Source organism: Scomber japonicus, chromosome 11 (genome assembly GCF_027409825.1).
Source record: "Scomber japonicus isolate fScoJap1 chromosome 11, fScoJap1.pri, whole genome shotgun sequence".
Classification (NCBI taxonomy): Eukaryota; Metazoa; Chordata; class Actinopteri; order Scombriformes; family Scombridae; genus Scomber; species Scomber japonicus.
In genome coordinates this window covers 5,217,012-5,237,033 of record NC_070588.1, presented here as the reverse complement: position 1 = coordinate 5,237,033, position 20,022 = coordinate 5,217,012, and the positions used below count along the sequence as shown (strand labels likewise).

Below are 20,022 nucleotides of genomic sequence, written 5' to 3'. Positions count from 1 at the left end.
GGCAGGTATTCTGACCCTGCTAAGGTTTACTCAAGTTTCACTGGAACTTTTGACACTGATCGCTTTGTGAAAACACTTTTGGGTTTTGCATCTCGACAAAGATTGTTAGACAAGCATAATATCTCAGACACACTGGAAGCTTTAGTGAGTTTAATGAAAACATATTTCTTTCTCTTCCCACAGGCAACTTTTAAGGCTTCAAAGTTTGCAGTTTCTCCAGATCTGAACTTTGTTCTTCTGGGATATGATGTCAAGCAGGTGAGAACCTCTTAATATATTCAAGTTGGATATATTCTGAAAGTGGTGTTTGACTTGGGGCTGTTAATACTGGAGTTTTGGAGTTCATGGACTAAAATGGAGATGTGACTAACATACGGAAATCTTTCAGCTCTGAGTGAGTGAGTTTAAGTCAATAGTGATCTAGCAAGAGGATACAGGGGTGAATTTAACAAACACTAAACAATGCATACTCTGGGTTATGAAAAATGCAACTAAAGCTAAAGACTTTGCACTTGAACTGCTTTGACCGCCATTTGTCTGAGGACTATTGTAAGGTTAAGTCTCTTTGTTTAATTTATTTTACATTTATTCATTTTGCAGACGTTTTTTTGCCCTAAGCGACGGACAAATGAGGAACAATCTAACATACAGTAGATCAAGGAGAAACCTTTGAGAATAAATGCCTTCACCTGACAAAAGTGCCACAAGGCTTTGCAGGTGCACGGAGAAACATAAGTGCCCTTTTTCAGTCAAAAGGGATGTTTGAACTCTTAATAGTCTTTCTATTGGAGAGTATTTCCTCCCAAGAAGCAAAGCACAATGGGTTGTAAAGTCAGTTGCCCAAAAATGACATGTAGTTAAGTTTGAGTGATGAATGCCACCTAAGAGTCATAATAATTATGACCAGGAGCAGTGGTGCTGTTCAGATGATGTACTGTATATGAAAGTGGACAATTTTCCACATGTAGAGGGAAGGAGGCATAAATCCAACAATGGACCATTGTTCATTTCCCATTTCCAGAGACAAATTTTCTAAAAAACGTAACTACAATGGTCCCCTAAGCTTTACCCTGTGCTTATTATTGTAGCCATGGCAACAAAGGTCACCTAACTTTAACCCTCCTGTTGTCCTCGAGTCAAGGAAGGGAGGAAGGGAGGAAAAGAGGAAAGGAAAGAAGGAAGGGAGGAAGGAAAGGAAGGATGAAGGAAATAAGGTAGGAGGGAAGGAAAGAAGAGGGAGGGAGAAAGGAAAAGAGGAGGGAAGGAAAGAAGGAGGGAGGAAGGAAGGAAAGGAGGGAGAAAGGAAAGAAGGAAGGAAAGGAAGGAAGGAAGGAGGGAGGGAGGGAGGGAGGGAGGGAGAAAGGAAGGAAGGAAGAACGGAGGAAAGAAGGAAGGAAGGACGGAAGAAAGAAGGAAGGAGGGAGGGAGGAAGGAAGGAAGGACGGAAGAAAGAAGGAAGGAAGGACAGAGGAAACAAGGAAGGAGGGAGAAAAGAAGGAAGGAAGGAAGGAAGGACGGAGAAAAGAAAGAAGGAAGGACGGAGGAAAGAAGGAAGGAGGGAGGGAGGAAGGAAGCTTAAGGACATAGTAACTTTAACTCACACCTGCTTCTGTAACATTAATAAAATCATCATTTTAATCCAAATCACGATCTTAGTTTTTTTGTGCTTAAACCTAATCAGACCTTAACCACAGTGTTATAACACACCATAAACATAATTATCATTTAACAGAGCTTTGGAAAGCACAGGCAAATGATGTTCCTGCAACATTTGGTTGTTTAATTTGGAGGACTTATTGTATCAGAGCATCACAGGAGCTATTTGTGCAGTCTGACAGCCCATTATTATCACTCAGTCTGCTTATTATTTTTTAGAAGTTCTACCAGTGCGTTTAGCCCTGGGCTGAGCCTAAAGGGAAATCCACCTAGAGAGTGTTTTTGATGTCTGTCACTCAAACCTCTCATGGAACAAATACACTTCAATGTTAAACAAATGTAACAATCTTCACAGACTCAGAGACAAGCACACGTGAATGTCACCTGCACTTCAAGTCACTTTCATTTAAACTACTGTAGTATACTTTCTGTAGCGTTCCACATGCTGTGAACTTATAGATGATATAATGACTGATCAAGGCTTCTAGTTTTGCTATAATAAGCTCAATATAATAAACGCTCTGCTTTCATGCCCTCCACATAGGCAGGGAAGTAGCAGTACAGTTTTGTACCTTTTTACATGGATTCACATGAAGAAATACTCTTTGAGGTGGATAGTGGTTACCGCCAATGGGGATGAAAATCAATCACTGGAGGTCCTGCAGTGACACCTCTATCTCACACAGAGCGCCATAATGAAAGGGAATAAGCAATGTGCTGACTTCACAGCCAAAAATGGGTAGTATTTTTTGGGGGTAATCAGTTATTAAATGGAGTTGGTTTCCACCCACCACTTGTCTCATCTTTAGTTCCAGAGCCACAGAGATGTAATGGTAAAAAATAAAAGGGACTGTATGTATGTGATGCCTACAGTGTCGTTGCTGTGGTGTTTACATGTCTAAAAATAGAAGCTCATCTCTGCACGCAACCTCACTTGATATTAGCAACATCTGGATCTGTCAGCCTGATAAATAATAACCTCACACTCTCTTAATCGTGAACAAAAGAAATGAAAACTACACTAAATTCAGCTACATGATTCATTTGAGCAGAATAATGTCTTGAATGTTTTCCCCTTTAACCCTCCTGTCGTCCTCCCGGGGCAAATTGACCCCTTCCGTTTTCTTTATTTTTTCCTTCGTTCTTCCCCTCCTTCCCCTCTTTCTTTGATTCATTGATTCTTTGCTCCTTCCTTCCTTCCTTCCTTCCTTCCTTCCTTCCTTCCTTCCTTCCTTTCTTCCCTCCTTCTCTCCTTACTCCCTTCCTCTTTTCCTCTTTACTCCTTTCCTTACTTCTCTCCTTACTTTCTTCCTCTTTTCCTCCTTACTCCTTTCTATCCTTCCTTCTCTTCTTACTCTCTTCCTCTTTTCCTCCTTACTCCTTTCCTTCCTTCTCTCCTTACTTCTTTCCTCTTTTCCTCCTTACTCCTTTCCTTCGTTCCTTCGTCCTTTCCTTCCTTCCTTCCTTCCTTCCTTCCTTCCTTCCTTCCTTCCTTCCCTCCTTCCTCCCTTCCTTCCTTCCTTCCTTCCTTCCTTCCTTGACTTGAGGACAACAGGAGGGTTAACACATACTGCTATGATGCTGGATGTCCAATTGTCCCAATGAGATGATGTTGGGATGGATATATAAATTTAGTAATATCAATGTTTAAATATCATGTAAAGTGAAGAGATAGAGATTAAAAGAAAGATCAAGAAAAAGAGGAAGAAGGGATCGAGGTATCTGTGAAGTGTATGGAGTAATGTATCTCAGTGTATCTCCATAAACTATGATGAAATGTGTTATTTGTACATTTTTGAACATAGATAGTGTTCGTGCTGTGTGTTTGCTTATTCTGATACATTTTGATGAGTAAAAATGCCATTTTATTGTATTAATTAATTTATTTATTTAAACAAAAGGGTCTGAATAAGCTTATTAGGCTTCTTTCCTTCCCTGCACTGTAATTAGTGTCACTTCAATTATTTGTATTTGTATCCTCATTATTGTGCAAGTTAGCTCAACTTTTTCTTTGGCTTGCATTTCATTTCATCAACAAGCAGCAGCCTCTCAAATTAAAACACACATCTGTTCTGCTTGATGATTTCACTGAAGCACACTGAGCAGAATCAAAAGCAAAGCTATAGGGAGCGGGCGTGCTAGTGCATTTAATTTCCGAAGGTGAATGCTTGAAAAGAGTGTTTATATGCACACACAATTATACTTGATTCCTAAAATGAAGAATAAAACCAACAGTGAAAGGAGAAACCTAATGGCCATGGTTTTTGAGAGCTCCACATTATTTAACCATCAATGCAAAACACTTGCCAGTAAGTGAAAACACTTTTTTATCAATTTAAGATGAGAGACATGAGAGTTATTCAGTCATTGGAGAGCATTGAATGTTTCACTGTGAGAGAAAATAATTCTCAATAGAATATAGCACAATGACAGATGGCACAGGGGTGAATGTAACACCTGTACAATTCAAAGCAATTCAATAGGAAGCCAAAATTATGACACTTTTGTCAGATGTTCTTCTCTCCCCTCAATATTTTTATCAAGTTCTTAGATAAGGTTGCTGGGTGAAAAATACTGTTTTAAATGAAACCTTGTGCTGTAGATAGAAATACATCTTTCTAGGACTTGTGGATGCCAACCAGCTGAGTACAGAGTTGCAACTGGGAATTTATGCATAAAAATGTTGAACTCTACTCTCACAGTCACTAATACTATGTTCATAAGTTGTAGCATACAGTTTAATGGTGGGAAAACAGGAGTGCTGACTTACAAGTAATGCTCTTCGTCTGGTTACACCAACTTTTTAATATTTTGGATTAAAGATGGCCATTTCTGCCTTTGTTTCTTTTATATTTCAAGCTCAAAGCATTTGGTGATCCTTGTGTTTCCAGTCAGCCACAATACAAACTCTAAACTATTTAAGATGATATTCATAAAACAGGTTACTCAGATGTCTCAGGATTTACTTACTTTGAAATATAATATTTATCATTATTCTTCTTATTATTGTTATTATCATTATTATCAGTGTTTTTTTCCTGTGTTTTGGTGTGGTCTGATTCTATGTTCAATCCTACTCTATATCTCACTTGTCACCTTAAAAATTAAGAGCTTTATCCAGCAGATTGACTCAGTTGAATAACCCCAACCCTGGTTTATTGAAGACATCGTGCTAGTGCATTAGCAATTACACTACAAAACACTTGTCACAGAAGTCAATCAGGCCAATGGTTTAAGGAGCGTTTTGGTTGTAATTTGGCAGTTTAATATACTAAAGGATAAAATGAGACTAACGCATGTGTTAGCTTGATCATGATGATCACTAACCAAATGCAAAAGGTTTTATATTGTATATTACATTACAACCCACAGTCTGCCTGAGCTGGTGTCAACGCCATCTAGTGGCCGTTGTAATTGTGACCTGGAGAAGTGATACAGTTAATGGGCCTGTCCCAGTCTGTCCAAGTCTGGCTCTGTGTCCCTCCACCAGCCCACCAGATGCTTTTGGACCTTTTCCCTGGACTGAGTGACAGTAGTCGAAGGACCTACTTCACACTACTCATGAAATTTGATGCAGCCATTTATACACCAGGCACTTCATTTCACACGTCTTCAGTGTTTACATTTAGCAGACGCTCTTATCCAGAGACTGACAGCTGTTTGTTCAATGGCTGGACTCTCCTTAACTCAACCTCAATATGTCATGAAAAAACGAGTTTGTTAATATTTGTTTATGTAAATCTGAATTATTTGCATGTAGAGCCTCTGTGTGCCATGTGAGAAGAACTGCATGATTATAAAATTGTAAATAAGAGTTTCCAGGTTATAGTGTACTTGTGTATTTAAATTTATGTATCTATATTCTTAGATGGGTTTATTGGTTATATAAGGGGATTGTGTTTTTGGTTTTCTGTTTGCTCATAGTTTTTCCTCCAGTGTCCTCTGCATGCTTTTCCATCTTGACCTGCCCTGCATCAGTCTCGTTAACCCTGCCCTGCTCCCTGTGTCTTCCCCAGCCAATCAACTCCTAGCCTGCCCTTGTGTCTTGTTTTTCCATTAATTGAGTTTGTGTTTAAGTCCTGTTTTTCAGGTTCAGTCTGGTTGAGTCCTTTGTTCTGTGTTGTTCTGCTCTGTTTGTTCAGTTGTAGTTTAGCTCTGCTGCCTGCACTCAAGCTTAAATACACAAGTTATTCTTCAGCCTTGCTCTGCCTTTGGCCTCCTGCACTGAGGTCCACCTGCTCCACTTCACTTAATAGCAGTTCTTTTGACATCTATATCAGATATCAGAGGCGGCTGGTTGGGTTGCCAGTTAGATCCTAGATTCCAATCATGAGTTCCAATCGTGAATCTCTGTTGCCATGACGATGAAGGATGACTAACTTTAAGGAAGTGATGACTTTACCCACACCACTTTTTTATGGGATGATTTTAACCCAAACCATATTTTTTTTCAAAACACTAACCAAGTGTTTTATTTATTTATTGGAGCCTAAATCTAACCAAGACCTTAACACAAAGTTCTCACACCATAAAACATAATTATATTTTAACAGTAGTAATTTGGAAAGCACAGACGAATTATGTTTTTATTGCCAATTATTGCTGATAGAGGCACCTGATTACAAAGGGGATTACAATGGGCCCTTTTGTTGTTGAAATTTGGAGCATTTGTTGGATATTAATTCTGTAAATGCAAAATACAAACACAGAGTGAAGAAAAACATATTTTCATTTGAAACGATCTTCCTGTTTAAAATATATAACATACCCACATGAATATATTGTAAAAAAAAATGACAAAAATAGTTGATTTATACATATTTACACCGTTAGAAAAAACAATGTGAACCAGTCAAAACTATGAACACCTTTTTTCTGCTCTGCTAACTTTTTAAATGCTGCCACTGCACAACTGCACAACTGCTCTTGGTACAGGTTGTTTCTTTCTGGTTATCCTTGAAGAAACTTTTAGCTTTTAATCCTCCCTGCTGCGATACACAGCTGCAACCACCAGAGCACAAGACTCTTGAACTGGCCCTTCAAGCCAGCCAAGTCTCATGGGTGAGGTTCGGCTGGCTTGTGATACGAGTTGGCAACAGAATAAAAATGACTGCATCACTGCACCCAAGTGTCGTGGATTGGGTTGGCTGCTACTCTTGACTCCCTGCAGCCAAAGCCAAGAGCCCACTAGACAACAGACACCTAATTTAGCCATACCACATTTACTTTCTGAATCTGCTCATTGGCAGATCATCATGGGTCGTCATCACTCCCTGCTGCCCCCTATTGCTCCTGACCTTCTCTAACCCTATCAAGCTTTCAGTTCTAGCACTGAACAGATGTAGGTTACAATAATAACGGTGGAATATTTCCCCACTCGAAATGTTTGGTAATATTTGGATCAGTGGCCGACAAATGTTGTTTTTTTTGCCAGCTGACATGATGACTGTCACCAGCAGATTTTATCGGCTGTAGCCAACAAGCTAATTAATAAATGCCTTGGCTGAAAGCGTCATCTCCAGCTGAGTCATTTTAAAATGAGGACTCTGCAGAGGATTTTTAAATATGTACTCAATTGATACATATATGATATAATGCTAAAATATCAAGGTTAAAGTTGTATGTCCCTGGCAAAAAGTCAGCAGCTGATGATCCATGTGGAAGATGTAGATGTAGCATGATAGCTAGCTAGCCCAGGTATTATAAATCAGGATGCTCTTTTGCATGCTTACTACTGAAAGACACTTTTTTAATTGACTGATTTTATGTGTTTGTGTTGTTCTTAACACTGTCTCACTCAGTGCTAACATGCATATGATGCTAACAAGTTTGGCAAGCAAGTAGAGTTTTGCTTGAATGTACACAGACCCTACTACTGTTAGCCTTAAATGTGATGTAGATTTTTTTAACCTAACCTTTAAAAGCACTATATAATGTTTTAAACCTCAAGGCTACAGGCTTTGGTCATGATACTGGGTTACTACTGTAGCTGCTGTACATGCATATGTTTGCAGTTTGCATTAGAGCAGCCAAATGCACAGTTCAATCCATTACTTTTACTTTTGCTCTTGTGTTTTCTTACTACTGCCTCCTGCACACTGCTTCAGCATATGAAGAAATCCTAAGGTTGACAGGCCTGTTGTGCCTCGTTGTAGTTGCTCCGCTGTGATTAAATAATCATTGTTCAGAGGAGTTTAGTGAATGGTACATTTCTGGTTACATTCCCACATCCAGAAACAATTATGTTAATGTATATTGTCTATTATAATGTGTATAATAATGATAAAAAATATCCATGTAGCCCATTTAGGACATCTCCATGGTGGCCTAGCTTGGGATTTGCACTGGGAGCCCCCAACAGTCCCAGCACGTTTTACTATATAATGACAATATCAGGAAACAAACACTGAGCTTTGTGTTGTGGTCCAGCCACTCCACAATAGCTTCACCATTTAAATGGTGTTTACAGAGTGTTGAGGAACGCGATGGAGGATTGTTTGTGTGTGTTGAGGGAGTGCGCTCAACCAAGATTATCAGAGCGATCAGCTCTATATAAGCTGGTGCTCAACTGCTGATCCACAGCACTTTACATTTTCACTATTTCAGCGTTTCTGTTGTTGTGAGAAGATTCAGCCTGTGGAATAATTTTGTTCTTTGTCTGTTTTTCAATATCTTTGCCTAAAATATATCTATGTGTGGGAACCAATTCCAATATGAAAATTTGACAAGTACAATACAAATGCGTAATGATTCTACTCCTCATATTCTTCTTGTTTCTGCACAGCGACAATATTTGAATAAATAATGTAGCAGCATTCATCACACATCTGACATCTCCTGTGCTTACAATTTCCTTGCTTAATTATTCCAGGTGCTTTTTTTTATTTAGCAATTTCTTTTACACACAATGCGTAATATTCAGTGATTTGATTTAGGACTGTGACAGCTCATAAATGAGGAAAATGTAATTTAGTTGATATTCACTGATTTATTTTGTTGAAGAAAAAAACAATTTCTAGTTTGAAGTAAAATAGTTTTTTACTCCTGTAACAATCATATCTGCAATTTTAAGTTTCTTTAACTCATAATTATTGTGATGTGTGTGTGTGAACTGCTGTACTGAACTCTACTACTGACAGTGTTGTTATAGTTCTTATGACATTATCAAAAAGCAGGAGTTGACAAGACACATTTAACTAAATGTTAAGTTAACAATGGCTTGTTCAAGCTCTGATGGTGATTGAAAGCTTGTTTTTAGAGCTGTGACCTTTTTTTGTATATACTTAAGTTTGACTATTCATGTACTTCATACAGCCTTTGAATATAAAAACATTAATTACTGTACAATTAATAACAAAGCAAACCCCACTGGTTGTTTCTGTATTCAAGACTGAGGTGTAACCACATATAAGAAACACATCAGTACATTTTACATGATACAATTTAGCTTTTTGTGCATATTTAATGATGTTCTGTTTGAATACTGCAACACTGCAGCCGTATCTAAAAATATCCACTATTTTATAACCTATATCAAGCCTATCGCTGACTCTTTCTGTCCTTTGTGTTAATCTCATCACAGCTGAAATATGTGATCCAGCCACAGAGCGCAGATAAGGGACTGTGGCCTGTAAGGTGTGGATCTAAAGATAGAAACAAGCGGTGCACACAATCCTGGAAAACTCATTAACACTGCAGAATAGAGAGGGCGTTTGTCAGCTACCATCTGTAAAGTGGAGTGTGATCATTTGTTAAATTTAGGCTACCAAAGCACTTTGGTTAAGAGAGAGTGAGATTTTAATTAAATATTGAAAATGTAAACTGGTACTCTCTTGAGATTCAAGTCACAATTGATTCTTTCAATATTTAAGAAAGAGAGCAGTCTTTCTCTAACCTTAAACAAGCGGTTTGAATAAATGTGCTCAAATTAATCAAATAGTATTTTTTATAATTGTTTAAAGCAAAATTTTCTGGTTAAAGCTTCTCAAATGTAAGAATGAGATGCTTTAGTTTGTTTGTTTTACATGATAGTAAATGAAATATATTTGTGTTGATTGGACAATAATAGATATTTGATGGCATCACCTCGGGCTGTGGGAAAATTATAACAGCAATTTTTCCGTATATATTGATATCTCATGAATAAAACAACTCATCAACTAATTAAGGAAAAAAAACCCTGCAGATTAATTGAAAATGAAACGAGTCGTCACTTGTAAGCATAGATTTGAGTTTTCTCAACATAACAATAAAAATGTTAATTATTTTAGAGAAAACTAAGTAAATAAATTGCCAATGTACATTTTAAAGATACATTCAGGATTCAGGACATAACTGCAATATTAACCTTCCTGTCGTCCTACCGGGTCAAATTGACCCCATCTCTTTTGACTGTTCCTTCCTTCCTTCCTTCCTTCCTTCCTTCCTTCCTTCCTTCCTTCCTTCCTTCCTTCCTTCCTTCCTTCCTTCCTTCCTTCCTCACTTCCTCCTTTCCTTCATCCCTTCCTTCTCTCCTCCCTTCCTTCCTCTTTTCCTCCATCCCTCCCTCCTTACTCCTTTCCTTCCTTCCTTCCTTTTTTCCTTGACCTGAGGACAACAGGAGGGTTAAGCAACAGTATGAGCTTAGATGAGAAAGTATGGAGGATACAGCATCAAAAAAGAAGAAGTAGGAAGGCAGATTAGGCTCCGGTCCCAAAGTGAGTCTGTTGTTATTCATGTTTGAATCAGGTGGACTGTCCATGTTGCTACCACCTACTGTTAACAACCCAAAAACTAGGTTACTTCAAATAATCAGGTTAACAACATTCCTGGAGACTAAGCCAGCAGCAACTTAATAATTGAGCAACTTCTTGCATCAGTGGAGCTCTGAATCAGCTTTAAATAATGTATTCTGCACAGTCCCACCGAGCATTTAGGGTGATGACATATACTGTAGACCTAATTAATCATCACTTTATTTTAATGCGATCTCAGCTCTTGGGCTTCCTCAATATCATCTGTAGGAAATACAGAAACATTGCTGCAGTTCACTTTGTTAGTCAGCTCTGCAAATTAGCACCAAACTTTGTAACATTTTGTGTGTGTGTGTGTACATTAAAGCAATTATTACATAGCTATGATTTAAAAGAAAAATAACAGACAGCACATTGATTTGGCAGTATCAATATTTCTGTACTTAACATAATTGGGACAGCCTGTGAGAAATAATACACCCAGAGGTGCATTCTGTGATAATCCTCTTAATGAGCAAATTAATGCAGATGAATGAATGCATTAATGTGCTTCAAGGAGGATTATCAGAGTTTAAAATCACAATTACATTAAAAAAATAGACAATCGCTGCTTAATTGATGATTTGTGTAGTAATTAGCTTCCCTATGTTATCTATTAGAGACAACTCATTGAATAAAATGACTTGATTTTCATATATAAATGACCCTGATAAAGTGTTGTCACTCCCATCTGCCCAGTTCAACTTCAGCCCTGGAGGTCTACAGTATGCAGACTTCATGTAGAAACAAGAGCATGATGCAGTAAATGATATTTAGTGTTTGTCACATAAGTATACATTCATCCCATGAGCCCTGTTCTCCACAACTCCCTACTGGTTTTGTGAGAAAAGAGACTAGCAGCTGTGACTTTGTTGTGCAGAAGAAAAAAAACTGCATGAGGCCTTTTTATGCTTCATGCAAGTAGTTATAACAGGGAATGTAACACTGTTCATTTATCACACTGGAAACCCATTTGCTGCTCTTATGTCCCATATCACAGACATTTCTTTTTGCAGAGCACGCTACACGTCTTCCCCCGCTGGTACATTTTATAATTTCGTGGCGGCGGGAACCTGTGGGTGCCAGCAGTGAACTAAGCAGGTTTGATAATAAGCTCTGTGATGGGATTGAGACAGCAAGACTTTAGAGGTGCTATCTCCTCCCTAGATGGACAGAGCAGATGTGTTCATCATCAAAGTGACAACCTGAATCTATGGAGAGTAATGGCCTTCCCCTGCACCACTGTCTCACGTTGTCTTATGAATTTATCATAATCATACTGCCTCTGCGTCAAAGGTTTTCATAGGTCTTATTCTGGGTTTTTTTTATAGTTGGTATAGCCATCTCTGCAGATCTCAAAAGGAGCTGCTGATTATTGCAGCTGTATTCACATTTTTCTTGATTTGAAATGATTTTATGGTCAATTGAAGACTCTAAAACATCTCAGGACTTTACAAACCGATTGATGAATAAATGAGGTAACAAACTCTTGCTCTCAGATTTGTTTATATGAGCACTTCTTTATTACTAGCATGCTGCCATGGAGAAAAGCAGGTCAGGGTGACATCTTTTATGCCTCTGTCTACTTTCATATCAAAGACTGGCATTGGGGAACCTTGAAAGTGTCTCCCATCTCTTTTCAAAACGCTAATGCTCAAAACCAAGGACAAGGTTTGTTCATTCCATGCCCTCTGAAACATGTTATATAAATCTTATATAAACCTCATACTGTAGGCATAACATCACAAAACATAAGCACACTGTATGGAAGCACAGGTAAATTCCCTCACACTCAAGATCAATTTTAAAGCTGTGTTGTGCTCGTTGGTATAAAATCTAAAAGAGCTTCCTGTATAAATTCTTAACCCTTGTGTCGTCCTCCTGGGTCAAATTGACCCTTTCCGTTTTGACTCTTCCTTCCTTCCTTCTGTCCTTCCTTCTGTCCTTCCTTCTGTCCTTCCTTCCTTCCTTCCTTCCTTCTGTCCTTCCTTCTTCTTTCCTTCTTCCTTCCCTCCTTCTCTCTTTCTTTCCTCCCTCCTTTTCTTCCTTCTTCCTTCCCTCCTTCTCTCTTTCTTCCCTCCCTACTTTCCTTCCTTCCTCCCTCCTTCCTACTTTCCTTCCTCCCTCCTTCCTTCCTCCCTCCTTTTTTTCCTTCCTTCTTCCTCCCTCCCTTCCTTCCTTGAATCAAGGACAACAGGAGGGTTAAATAACATAAACTGACTGCCACACACTGACATCAACTGCATTTAAGTGTAAGTGAAAAAGGTTAAATTGCACAAGGAACTCAATAACATTAAGAGTCATCTTTTCTTCCTTTTTTGTTAGATGGAAAGGAACAGGAATTGTGGAGGAAGTGGGAAGGGGAAAGGAAATGGTGAAATAAAAACCCTGTGACTGGTTGACACTTCACTGCATCACTGGAGCGGTAAAAAAAAAGAAAAAAGGTTGAGGCCACCTCAAATTTGATTTGTAGCGCATCACACAGTGGCAAGTGTTGGCTGTCAGCTTGTAGCTTCATGTCACCGTCTCCCATCGGAAATGACTTATAGACTGTTGATGCTTTGTGACCGCTAGTCTGAACACACATTAGAAACATAGGTACAGACTCTCAGGTGAAGTTTGAAGATGTTTAACTAAGCAGCACGTTGCCTACATGTGTGCCTACAAGTTTTTCTCTCAATTTCTCATTAATAAAAAATAAATGTAAATATCAGTTTAAAGTCAGAGAACATTGTGATGCAAGTCCTGTTTTAGACAAGTTATGTTAGCTAATTCATAATCAATATAGTTATTTTTTTGTTTGTTTTTCTTATATATGAAAAAGAAAAGAGAGAAAAGCAGCTAATGCACATACATAGTGTTTATTTTGACCAGCTGACAGAAAATGTCCCTTCATTTCAACCTAAAGTTAAAATGAAACCCTTGACATCAGATCTCTAGTTGAGGTAATATCCAGGCCAGTCATATTTAAAAGACAGAAAACAGCCTTACCTTGATCCATATTTTTCCATCTATGGTATCGAATCCAAAAAAGCTTCTATGCAGTACTTTTCAGATGGTTATACTTCATGATTTCACCTTTAAGGAACAGTATTTTCCTTTAACTGTGTGTTTTACTGAGAGCAACAGACAAAACACTGGAACAAATTTAGACTGAGCATTTTAAGAGTGCTTGACCTGAGCCTCTTTGCCTTTTTGTTTCTGTAACAAACAAACTGTCTTAAAATGCCCTTTTTCCTTTTTTCTTTTATTCATTCTCCAAATTAAAATTAACAGAATCAATGCATGCAATGGAAATGTATTTTATTTCAAATTCACTCTCAGTGTTTGTGCACTGGAGGCTTCAAGTTTCCAGTTGAATATTGGACCTTGATCGGCTCCAAACTAAAACTTTCTTTTTTTAGTAGATGAGTGTGAAACAAACTCAGCATATACTTCATTCTGCACAGTGAAGCTAAAATATCAAAACGCATTTTTGAGGGGTTTTAATTTGTTTTTCTACAGTTCTGCAATCATACTTGACATTTCTAATAAACAGTATGTCTGTTTCTTAAAGCTCATTCCAAGTTTCAATGCCTACAATATTAAGGGAAATATCACTGCACTCCTCTATAGTTTGTGACATTTAGAACATAATCCATGCAGGGTTTTTTCATTTCCCTGACATATATTTCAATGTTTTACTCGCATCTACTTTCTCAGTCTTCCAACGCCATGTTTCAACCACAGTCACATTGTCTTAGTATTTGTTTTAACTGTCATGTATCTGATAAGTGAGGTTAACAGCATAAGGATGTGAGAAAAGCACCAAGTATAATTTTGTATTTAAATTTAAATGCCATCTGGTACTATTGTGAGAATGTGGCAAATACCACCCATTTGGTATTTTAAAATGGATAAAACAAAATTGAGGGATTATTTATAAGTGCTGTGTAATGCAGTCTGCTGAGAATGCCACAGTCAAGCATACCCCTGCTGTTTTAAAATAGTCTGTTACTCTCTCCACATCACCAAACACCCTCCCTTCAAATGTGTCACCCATCACTGACAGCTTTATCAAGGAGTCATCACGAAGCTGTCACCTGTGAGTGGTGTCTGCTGAATACTATTGACATATTTTTTGAAGGGGTGGAAGGAGAGGAGTCAGGTCACTATTTCATTTCATTGTTTCCTTGCTGGAGAATTTTCCATTGTGTGGTGAAGAGGAAAGTCCAAATTAGGAGTGAAGGCAGCGTGCAGAGTACATCAGCCAGGCAGTGCATATCATGCACAATTGATCTTTTGTTTAGGGGACTGAAGTGGCCCTGCAGTGTTTATCTGGAGTGAGCTTACTGTAATATTGTTATGCTAATACGCCAGCTGTTTGGCATGCAGAGACACTCAGGTATTGAACCATAATCTCAATGAATCATACAACAGAAGCTTTGTGAGTGGATATTATGTGATCATTGCATCACTCTTCCAGCAAAGGAAATTATTGGAAGCTCAAAAGTGGGGAAGTGTAGTTTATTATGTAGCATCACAGAGTGGAAATTGTTAACATTTCATTTTAACACGACAATTCACTTGTTTGTTGCTCTCTTCATCATCAACACCGTCATCGCCATCAGTGATGAGTCACAGAGTGGAGATAAGAACTGACATCATGGTATCAGAGCAAAATCCTCCATCTGAACGTCTGCAAGACCGAGTAGATGGTGTTAGATTTCAGGAGGCTACAAGAGCTTTATCATAATCATACTGTCAACAGATTCAAGTTCTTCAGGGTCCACATCAGAGTACCTGAAGTTGTCAACTCATACTAAATCTGTATTGAGGATGCAAAGTCTTCTTCCTGAGTAGACTGAAGAGGTTCCAAATGGACAGGGGGATACTCTTGCTTTTAAATGGTAAATGGGCTGTACTTACAGTATATAACACCTTTCTAGTCTTTACAACCACTCAAAGTATTTACCATTTACATTACATCTCACTCACCCATTCACACACATTCATACCTACTACCAATGTGCCAACCTGCACATCAGGAGGAAGTTAATCATTCATGCTCATTCATACACCCTTGGCACAGCAACGGGAGCAATTTGCAATCTTGCAACATCTTCTATCTGCCAGCCATCAGAACTTTATCAAGACTTTATGAACACACACACACACATGAATGTCTCAGATTCTTTTTACAACGTCTCAGGCCTTAATCAGCTCATTAGTCCTGAGGCATGTCAGCAATTATCATTAGGAAATCAGCTGGTGTCAATTTCAAAGCTTTACAAACACTCTGACTCGTCAATCCTTCTACGAACGCTCAGCAACCATGGGTTCCTCTAAGACTCTGAAAATGAAAGTTATCGATGCCTGCGATGCATAGGAAAGCTACAAGATGACAGACAAGCATTGTCATCTTGCAGTTTCCACGCTGTGAAATGTAATTAAGAGATGGCAGTTTAGGGCACCTGTGGAGGTCTGGAGGATCAAGAGAACTCTCAGAACTGCTTGAATGCTGGTCAGAAAGGCAAAGCAAAAACTACAAATAATGTGCAGGAGTACAAAATACCTCATGGAAGAGTCAGTAGAAGAAAACCGTATCCGTGTCCTCATCAAAAATTCCAATGTCTATAGAAGCCTGATGTGTTTTGGGAACAAATATTATGGACTGATGAATTTAACATAGAACTGTTTGGCCAACATCAGCAAAGGTATGTTTGAAGAAAAAAAGAATTGAGCAGCATTTTATGAACAGAGCACCTTGCCAACTTTAAAACATGTGGGTGGATCTATTATTCTTTGGGATTGTGTTGCAGCCAGTGACACGGGCAACACTGCACTGGTGAAGGGAAGAATGGATTCAGCTGAATACCAGCAAACAATATGCCATCTGTTAAAAAAACTGAAGCTGAAAAGAGGATGACTTCTACAACGGGATAATGATTCTAAGCATACCTCAAAATCCACCATAGACTACCTCAAGAGACACAAGCTGAAGGTTTTGGAATGGCCTTCACAGTCCTCCAGACTTAAACATAATTGAACATCTGTGGGAAGATCCTAAACGAGCTATGCATGCAACGCGACCCAAGAATATTGCAGAACTAGAAGCCATTTGCCAGGATTGATGGCTGAAAATCCCAAATACAAGAAGAACCGAAAGACTTTTAGCTGGCTACAAAAAGTGTTTGCAAGCTGTGATATGTGCCTGAGGGGATGTTACTAAGCACTCACTATGTGTATGTTTATATTCTTTTCTCAGAATGATAAAAACTTTATGGATCTCTGAGGGGAAATTGGGTCAAATAACAGTTGCTCAAACTCCAGAATAGAAATACACAGGCTTATAAGAATATAAGTATAGAGACTTTATGATAAATATGTAAAAATATATGTGTATTATTCCACAATATATAAATGGTTGAATGTTGAGTAGTAACAAAGGAATGAATGAAGAACTAACTCATTCATTCCTCATTTGTTCCCTGGTAAATACTTTTTGTAAAGTGTTACGTTACCTATAATTGCAATAGAAAAATAAGGAAAATTAAAGCTGCAAGCAGCGATGAATGGGCCCTCGCCACCCCATGCATGTCGGTTTACAGATAAAATAGGGTTTTGCGCTAATAACATTGATATGTAAAATACATGCATCATACTGTATAACACTAATAATAGCAATGATAAAAATAACAATAATTATCATTGTTATTATGAGAAATGGGATCTATACAGTATAAATAGTATTAATGCAGTATAAACATACACCCAAGTATTGCACATTGAATTATTGCACATATTATTGTACTGTTAAGTCATTATTACACAGTTAAAAATATAAATTCTAATAAATTGTTGAGTTATGAAGCTACTGAGAGAGGTGAAATAAGTCCAACATTTGATGGCCACAGGCAGGAATGACTTCCTGTGGTGCATCTTGGTGGAATGAGTCATCACTGAATACACTTCTTTGTTTGATATTATCCAAGATGACATTTATAACTTGGAGAGCATCCTCTTCTCTGACAGGAACACCAGAGAGTCCAGTTCCTCCCCCACAATGTCACAGAGCTCGGGGATCAGTTTGTTGACCTGTTGGCGTTCGCTTCTCTCAACCTGCTGCTCCAGCACATAATATAACATGATACTACTATACTCACAGCATCTCAGGACTAGAATACTCATTTACTCACAGACATTTTGGAAAATATGACTCTGATTATCTTTTTTTCTCCACATCTATGAAATGTATTACAAAATATAATCACTAACTCTAACAATGTTGGATTTGTATGTTTTGTGTATTGTACAAGCACTGATAATTAATGTATTCATTAAAGGTTAACATGATCTTGTTTTCCTTTTGTTTTGCTTTTTAGGTCTACCAGCACTCTTTCTTGGCATCATATCTGATCTACAACTTGTACACAAGGTGAGTAAACAAAAATAAAAATTGATAATAAAAAAAAAACCTTTCCTGATGAAACTGCTTCTTTTTTAATTTCATGGTCCTGTAACCAGATCTGTGACATGAGACTTGAACAAAATATTTTAAGATTTGCATCATATCTATTACAGTTTAGTCAAATTACAATAAAAAAGATGTCAAAGAGTTCAAAGCGTTTGCAGTTAAAGGCACTTAAGATTAAAGGGCACTTAACCTTCATGTCGTCCTCCCGCGTCAAATTGAACCCGTCTTTGACTGTTCCTTCCTTCCTTCCTTCCTTCCTTCCTTCCTTCCTTCCTCTGTCCTTCTTTCCTTCCTTCCTCTGTCCTTCCTTCCTTCCCTCCTTCCTTCTTTCCTTCCTTCTTTCCTTCCTTCCTTCCTCTGTCCTTCCTTCCTTCCTTCTTTTCTCTGTCCTTCTTTCTTTCCTTCCTTCCTTCCTCCCTCCTTTCCTTCCTCCATCCCCCTTTCTTCCTTCCTTCCTCCCTCCCTCCCTCTTTGTTACCTTCCTTCCTCCCTTTTTGTTACCTTCCTTTCTCGAGGACAACAGGAGGGTTAACTATAAGAATGACTTGTTATTGGCATACTTACTCACTTATTTACAGTTTTTGTGTCTGTTCTGAGATTTGAAAGCTAATGTAAAGCTTGCTGGTCTGATGTGTTTTACTTTTTCAATGTTCTTGCATCAGAGAGGTTCGAGAGCTGAATCCTCCAGAGGTGTCAGATTCAGTCCTTCAGTTTGCTTCATGGGGCGTTCATGGTCAGCAGCTGGTAAGAACAGTAGAGGGTTGGGATGTATTTTCTTTCATTTACTCTATTAAACAGTTGTGAATAATTTAACACTGGAATAAAATGTTGTATTGTGTTATGAGTGAGTTGATTTTATTTAAATATTTTCTCTTAATTACCCAAGCAAGCCAGTAAACAATAACATAATGACTTGAATGCAACTTACCACAGTCTATTACCTACTGAGTCTTTATTATACTCACAGTCTGCAGTGGGCGATTCCACCGAGAAAATCAACAACACTAATATGCATCTCTTCATCAACACATGCAATAAACAGCTTGGAAATAATTCTTGACTCAATAAATATTATATTTTCTACAGCTACAGCACTGGGTTGAAATAAATATGAATAACAATCACACAAGAAGATGCTTTATATATAATATACTGTCTGTGTATGTATTAATAATATGGGCACAGTTTCAAATAATGAAAATGCACAACTCACTCAAAAGAAAAGTTGTAAAGGTTTTAAAGGTCAGTCATGTCACAGATTTAAAAACTTTGATTCGCATTAATTGTGCATACATGCAGAACTTATTTATAATGGTTCTGTTTGTTCAGTTTGTTGGTTGATTAAAAAATAATAATTTGCAACAATTTTAATAATTGAGTAACTAATTTTTTCTGTAAAAATGACAAAAAGTATCTGGGCCCAGCTGTGCTTTTCTCTGTCGTACATAACTGTAAATGAACATCTGCAGATTTAATAATAATAAATAATAATAATAATAAATACTTTACTTTTGGATAGGGACAGTGCATATTGATGAACATCGATATCGATATTAAAACATCTCTGTAAATATGCCGTATTATAGCAAAGCTGCTAATTTGCATCCGTAGTTTTGGGCTGTTGTTTATTGGGGGGGGGGGGGGGGGGGGGGATGAATAAAAAGCAGATTATCAGATCAATAAAAAAATAATTATTTGCAGCCCTAATGAACTGCAGCTTAAATTCAATTATGAGTTTTGTCATTTACAATGGAGAGGATCTGCTGCATGCAGAAAGGTGACAATCAATATTTAATTTAATATCATTATGTTATGTATAATTCATTGAATTCATAGCATCCTCTCTGAATAATTGCTCTGAATAATTAGTACATTATTTCCTCCAGTGTAGACACTGAAAGTAATTAACCATTTGATAGCATATTTATCTCATTTCCTCAGTATTTATATGTTTCCTCGGAGGAACCTGTTCTCCCTGAAGCCCTACAGCAGAGTTTCACACCATCACTGACAGTAGCAGTGTTCATTACCCAGGAGCACTTTCTGCATACGTGTCCGTGTTGTCATTAGAGAGGAGCCACTCCACAGTATATTTTATCAACTATCATGTTAGCATGTGCAACCTGTTGGCAAGGATTT

At 37.9% G+C, this 20,022-nt stretch overlaps 1 protein-coding gene across 1 annotated transcript in view; it reads left to right on the top strand.

The window, feature by feature from the left end:
• The window catches only part of LOC128368313 (inactive dipeptidyl peptidase 10-like), a 52,104-nt gene that overhangs the window by 8,889 nt on the left and 23,193 nt on the right, over positions 1-20,022 (top strand). The window contains exons 5-7 of the mRNA XM_053329103.1: positions 184-258; positions 17,792-17,844; positions 18,546-18,627. Of these exons, the coding sequence (XP_053185078.1) occupies positions 184-258; positions 17,792-17,844; positions 18,546-18,627 (210 nt within the window). The remainder of the gene's footprint in view (positions 1-183; positions 259-17,791; positions 17,845-18,545; positions 18,628-20,022) is intronic.